The 6,000-nt window shown below is 37.9% G+C and overlaps 1 protein-coding gene across 1 annotated transcript; it reads left to right on the top strand.

Moving 5' to 3' along the window:
* The first annotated feature begins 2,390 nt into the window (after nt 1–2,390).
* Nucleotides 2,391–4,790, top strand: LOC107935752 (putative disease resistance protein RGA4). Its single transcript, XM_016868363.1, has one exon. The coding sequence runs from the start codon at nt 2,391–2,393 to the stop codon at nt 4,788–4,790; it is 2,400 nt and encodes a 799-aa protein (XP_016723852.1).
* The last annotated feature ends 1,210 nt before the right edge of the window (nt 4,791–6,000 follow it).

Consider the following 6,000-nt stretch of genomic DNA (forward strand, 5'->3'; position numbering starts at 1 on the left):
AAGAGAGACAAGCTCTCTGAAAGGGCTCAACCAGGTGTTCTAGTAGGCTATAGCTCAGTTAAGAAGGGCTACAGGGTGCTGGATCCTTTGACAAACATAGTTCAAGTGAGCAGAGATGTCATCTTCGATGAGAAGGCTTGCTGGAATTGGGAAAAGAATGAACCAGAAGCTGCTTCAGAAGACCTGGTGCCTAATCAAGCTGAACTTGAGCAGCTAGGACCTGAAATGGATGTTGATGATGTGCCTGTGAGAGGCACAAGGCCCCTAGATGATATTTATGAAAGGGCACAGGTTGCAATAGCAGAACCTAGCAGTTTTGAAGAGGCTGAGGCAGATGAAGGCTGGAAACTAGCTATGGTCGATGAAATCAACATGATTGAGAAGAACCAGACATGGGAGCTAGTTGATAAACCTACTGGAAAGAAGACCACTGGAGTAAAATGGGTCTATCGAGCAAAACAGAATGCAGATGGCAGTGTGAACAAGCTAAAAGCCAGGCTTGTTGTCAAAGGTTTTAGCCAAAGGTATGGTCTGGACTATCTGGAGACATTTGCACCAGTAGCCAGGCTTGACACAGTTAGAATGATAGTTGCCTTGGCTGCTCAACATCAGTGGACCATTCATCAGCTTGATGTTAAGTCTGCATTTCTCAATGGTTTCCTGGAAGAAGAGATCTACATCGAACAGCCTCAAGGATTTGTGGTCACTGGCAAAGAACACAAGGTGTACAGACTGAATAAGGCTTTGTATGGCCTGAAACAGGCTCCTCGAGCCTGGTATGCTCGAATTGATTCTTACTTGCTCAGTTTGGAATTCGAGAGAAGTCTCAGTGAACCAACACTGTATGTGAAGAAGAACCAAGCTGAAACTCAGCTTATCCTGTCACTCTATGTTGATGATTTATTGGTGACTGGAGGAGAGAGAAGAATGCTGGAAGATTTCAAAAGAAAAATGATGGAAATGTTTGAAATGTCTGATTTAGGCAGAATGAACTACTTCCTTGGAATGGAAGTGAAGCAAACAGCAAAGGGAATCTTTCTTAGTCAGAGTTCTTTTACTATGAAGATCCTGGATAAGTTCTCTATGAAGAACTGCAAGCCAACAAGCACACCAATGGCTGTTGGAGTGAAGCTTTCGAGGCAAGGGAGTGGTGAACCAATTTGCGAGACTATGTACAAAAGTCTCATTGGTAGTCTGTTGTATTTGACTGCAACAAGACCCGATATCATGTTTGCTGTTAGTGTGCTATCCAGATACATGAATTGCTGCAATGATCAGCACTTTCAAGCAGCTAAAAGAGTGCTTAGATACATCAAAGGCACCATTGATCATGGTGTATTGTTCAAAAGGGCTGAAAACATGAAGCTGATAGGCTATGTTGATAGTGACTGGGCTGGATCTTGTGATGACATGAGAAGCACATCTGGATATGCCTTTAGTCTTGGCTCAGGCATGTTTTGCTGGAGTTCTAAAAAGAAAAGTCTGGTAGCACAGTCAACAGCAGAAGCTGAATATGTTGCTGCTGCATCTGCTGTAAATCAAGCCATATGGCTTAGAAAAATCCTAGCTGATTTAAATCAAAATCAAGGAAAGGCAACAGAGATTTACTGTGACAACAAATCTGCTGTTGCAATTGCAAAGAATCCTATCTTTCATGGTAGAACAAAGCACTTCAACATCAAGCTACATGTCATAAGAGAGATGGAGCAAGCTCATGAAATCGAGCTGGTTCATTGCAATTCAGAAGAGCAAATTGCTGATATCTTTACAAAGGCACTCAATGTGTCTAAATTTGTTAAATTAAGAAGGCAATTAGGTGTCACTAGCATGGAAACTAAGGAGGAGTGTTGAATTTAGTTCCCATGCAAGACATGCAAAGGTGGCCATGCAAGGAGAAGTGGCAGCAAGCAGTCGAGCTATGAAGTGCAGAAACTGGAGCTTGAAGTTGCCTAACTACTTGTTATGTTTTGATTGTATTTTTAATTATTATTTTGTAATCTAGTTCATGTTGAACTAAGTTGGTAAACCTTATGATGTTTTTTTTGTTGATTGATTGACTGAAAAATCAGCAAAGAAACTTAAGCAAGCTGATTAACAATTTCCAATGTAAATTTAGTGGTGTTAGGTATGTCATTAGGTAAAGACTTGTTCATTTTGTTGTTGTTATCTATTATATGTAATGGCATTATGCCTTCTGGATTTGTTAATGAAAATATCAGTTTTTTCATTCAAAATACTCTCTCTCAATTTCTTTTGTTTTCCATTCGCATGTGTTTCTGTTCTTACTTCTGAGTTTGTTTCTTCAGCAAGGCTCGAGGCTTGCTATACAAGCAAGATTGAAAACAGTCTGTTGTTGTCTCTTTGCACCAACATGGTCTTTGTTCAAAAAGATGGCACTTATGGAAAGATATGCAAACCCAACAAATTCAGCCTTTGTGGAAATAGGAAAACATATTTTGAAAAAGTGTGCTGGAGTTCCTTTAGCCATAAAGACAATAGGTGGTATGTTATGTTTGAAGGGATCTGTAAGGGAGTGGCATTATTTCGAACATGAACAACTTAGTAGAATATCCCAAAGAGAAGGTGGAATTTTACCTTCACTTAAGTTAAGTTACGATTATCTCCCATACCATTTAAAGCTTTGCTTTGTTTATTGTCGATTGTATCCAAAAGATATTGTGATTGATGTACAAACACTTGTTCAATTTTGGATTGCACAAGGTTTTGTAAAGCAATCACATCCGAGTCAGTCTCTTGATGAGATTGGATTTGGGTATTTTAAAGAATTAGTTGAAAGAAGTTTCTTTCAAGAGGTAGAGGGAAGATATACAGGGGAAGGACTAACATGTAAAATGCATGATTTAATGCATGATTTAGCAGAATTTGTAGCAGGGACCGAGAGCATTGTTGTAGATTCAAATTTTAGAGCAAGGGAGGTGGGTGAAAATTGTCGCCACATATCAGTTAATCCTTCATTAATTCCGTTGTTTAAAGGAAAGAAGTTGCGAACTTTGTTACATTTTCCAAACAAGAGTGAGCAAAGCCAACATATGAGTGATGAAACTTGGGATTCAATCATTTCAAATTGCAGATATTTGCGTGTATTAAAATTAGATAATTTAGATATTAATAAAGTTCCATGCTCCATTCAGAAGTTGAAGCATCTGAGGTATCTTGATCTTTCTAACAATCACAATCTTAAGATCTTGCCTAAGAGTATTTGCAAGGTACAAAATTTACAAGCTCTGAAACTTGATTGGTGTAGTCAGCTTAAAAAATTGCCAAAGAAGATTGAAAAATTGGTGAATCTTACCCATATTACGTGTGAACGATGTCATAGCTTAACTCATATGCCACGTGGAATAGGGATGTTGACTTCCCTTCAGACGTTAAGCGCATTTGTAGTGGATAAAGATGGTTCTCATGGTGGTGCAGATCTAAGTGAATTGAGTGGGCTTAACAACCTAAGGGGACAACTAAGTATTAAAAATCTGGGATTTGTGAAAAATGCAAAAGTGATGTTTAAGGCTGCTAATTTGAAAGAGAAGCAACATTTGCGATCATTGGTTTTAGTATGGAGTGGTGATAGTGATGATGACGACAAGTCACTTGAAGACCTACAACCCCATCCAAATCTGGAGTCGTTGCTCGTCATAGGGTGGAGAGGAGATGCCAAGTTTCCAAGTTGGATTTCTTTGCTCACAAATCTTGTAAATATTTCCATATGGGGTCCTAGTAAATTCAAACATCTCCCTTCCTTTGCTCAATTGCCTTGTCTTCAACACCTATTCATTTTGGATTTGATTGAGCTCGAGTACATGGACAGCAACAACCACAATGGAAGACAAGGAGACCTGGAATCATATTTCCCATTGCTCAAGCGTCTTCACATCCAAAATTGTCCAAATATGAAGGGTTGGTGGCAGAAAAGGCCGATTGATGATGATAACGAGGATGACACAACAGTTATAGGAACATCAACCATGGCATTTCCTTGTCTTTCCTATTTACATATTGAAGATTGCCCTTTGACTTCAATGCCGTTGTATCCATCACTTGATGAACTAATATTGGTCAAAACCAGTTCAAGGCCATTAAAGCAGACCCTTAAGATGAACATCACCAGTATATCACGATCAACTTCAACCCCTTCTCTTCCTCTCTCCAAATTGAACTCTTTCCGTGGAGAGAATATTAAGGAACTGGACACGCGCATGCTAGATGAGTGCCTGCGACATCTCACCGGTCTCAGAAGTTTAACAATAAGAGATTGCAAGGAGCTTGATTTAGTGGACATGCAATGGGAACCCCTTAAGAATCTCTCTTGTTTGGTGATTGATAATATTCCACAATTAGTGTCTCTCTCCATTGGGCTTCGACATCTTGTTCAATTGAAAACATTAGAAATTCGTAATTGCAGTCGATTGAGATCACTTTTTCCTGTGTTCCAACATCTCACTTCCCTTGAAGAGTTTTCAATAAGGAATTGCAATGAGCTAGAGTTATCTGAAGCTGGCATTCAAATATTCCAAGATTATACAAGCTTACGTGCTCTATGGCTAGAAAACATTCCAAAGTGTCAGCACCTTCCAGAGTGGCTTCAACATCTGACAAATCTGCGACGGCTTTATCTCATTCATTTGCCTAATTTAACATCGCTTCCGGATGAGATGCGTAGCCTAACCAGTTTGGAAGAGTTATGCATACAACAAACTCCCCAGTTGGGGGAAAGATGTCGTAAGGACATTGGTGTCGATTGGCATAAGATTGCTCATATCGCTACAAGTTAGTATATTTACTCCCCAACTACGGCCTCTTTTGCCAAAGTAGAACAAGCTTTTCGGTACAATTTCTATATTTATCTTTGTATTTTGCAAATTTGTGCAGTAACCATCGAAGGCTTCTAGTGAAACGAATTTGGAAATTTCAAGAATTTAAATGCAGAAAAAAGAAGTGGTAATCTAGCTAATTGGTTTACACTTTTAAATTATACTAACCTCACCGTTGCAATGATCTGATGAAATCCTCGTGTATATACATTTGAAATTGCAGCTTATATCAAATACCAACAAGGAATGGCAGGTAATTCATACCACTCATTTATTTTCTATATGATTCAATAAAACAAAATTGAATAATTTAGATTTAGAGTGAAATATTTTGGTGGCTCATATCTATCATTTCATAGACTTCGATTTAAGGGCTTCTAATACTTTAATTCTAAACAGTCTTTATTTGTACCCAATGTACATTGATGTGGAGACGCCTAAGAAGCTTGCATGCCAGCCTTCAAAATGCTTGTACTTCGTGCTCTGGTTTGTTCATTTTCCAAATTTAAGCACTTACCTTATCTTAATCACATGATATACGATTTTATGTTTTATCTTAAAAATTTTGATCTATTTACCCTTAATTTTTGTTAGCTTTTGGTTCTATTCTTTGGCAGAGCATAGCATGCAATACAAAAAGCAGAGACCATACTTTCTGAAAGGCATTTGACAACTTTAAGAAATTAGATGCAGAAAAAGAGGTGGTAATTACTTAACTGCTTTACATTTATAAATCATAATAATCTCACAATTTCAAATGATCTATTATAACCCCCTAACTAAGCTTCTTCTTTTTCAGCAGGAGTTCAATGGAAAAGCCAAAAAACAGGACACGCATTCTTCATCAGCTGATGAAATCCTCCTCTGTGTGCACATTTGTTCTTTCTTTTTTTTTTCTTTGATGAAGAGTCCTTCTGATGATCTAATCCTAATTTTTGTTAGATTTTGGCTCTCTTCTTCCGCAGAGCATAGCATATATTACAAGAAGCAGAGGTAATATATGTTTAACTACGATCTGTTCATCTGCCAAAATATTCCAACAAATCAAAAATGGTAATATATGTCATCAGGTTCCTTATAATTTTTCCAATTGATCTGATATAAAGTATATATATGGAGTATTTCAAGAGTTGTAATATATATGCTAACAGATTACTAGCTTATATGGTAC

This window comes from Gossypium hirsutum, chromosome A11 (assembly GCF_007990345.1).
Source record: "Gossypium hirsutum isolate 1008001.06 chromosome A11, Gossypium_hirsutum_v2.1, whole genome shotgun sequence".
Lineage (NCBI taxonomy): Eukaryota > Viridiplantae > Streptophyta > Magnoliopsida > Malvales > Malvaceae > Gossypium > Gossypium hirsutum.

What these genes read in the sequence shown, in the direction of transcription:
- LOC107935752 (XM_016868363.1), top strand. Translation starts at nt 2,391, where the DNA reads ATGGCACTTATGGAAAGATATGCAAACCCAACAAATTCAGCCTTTGTG.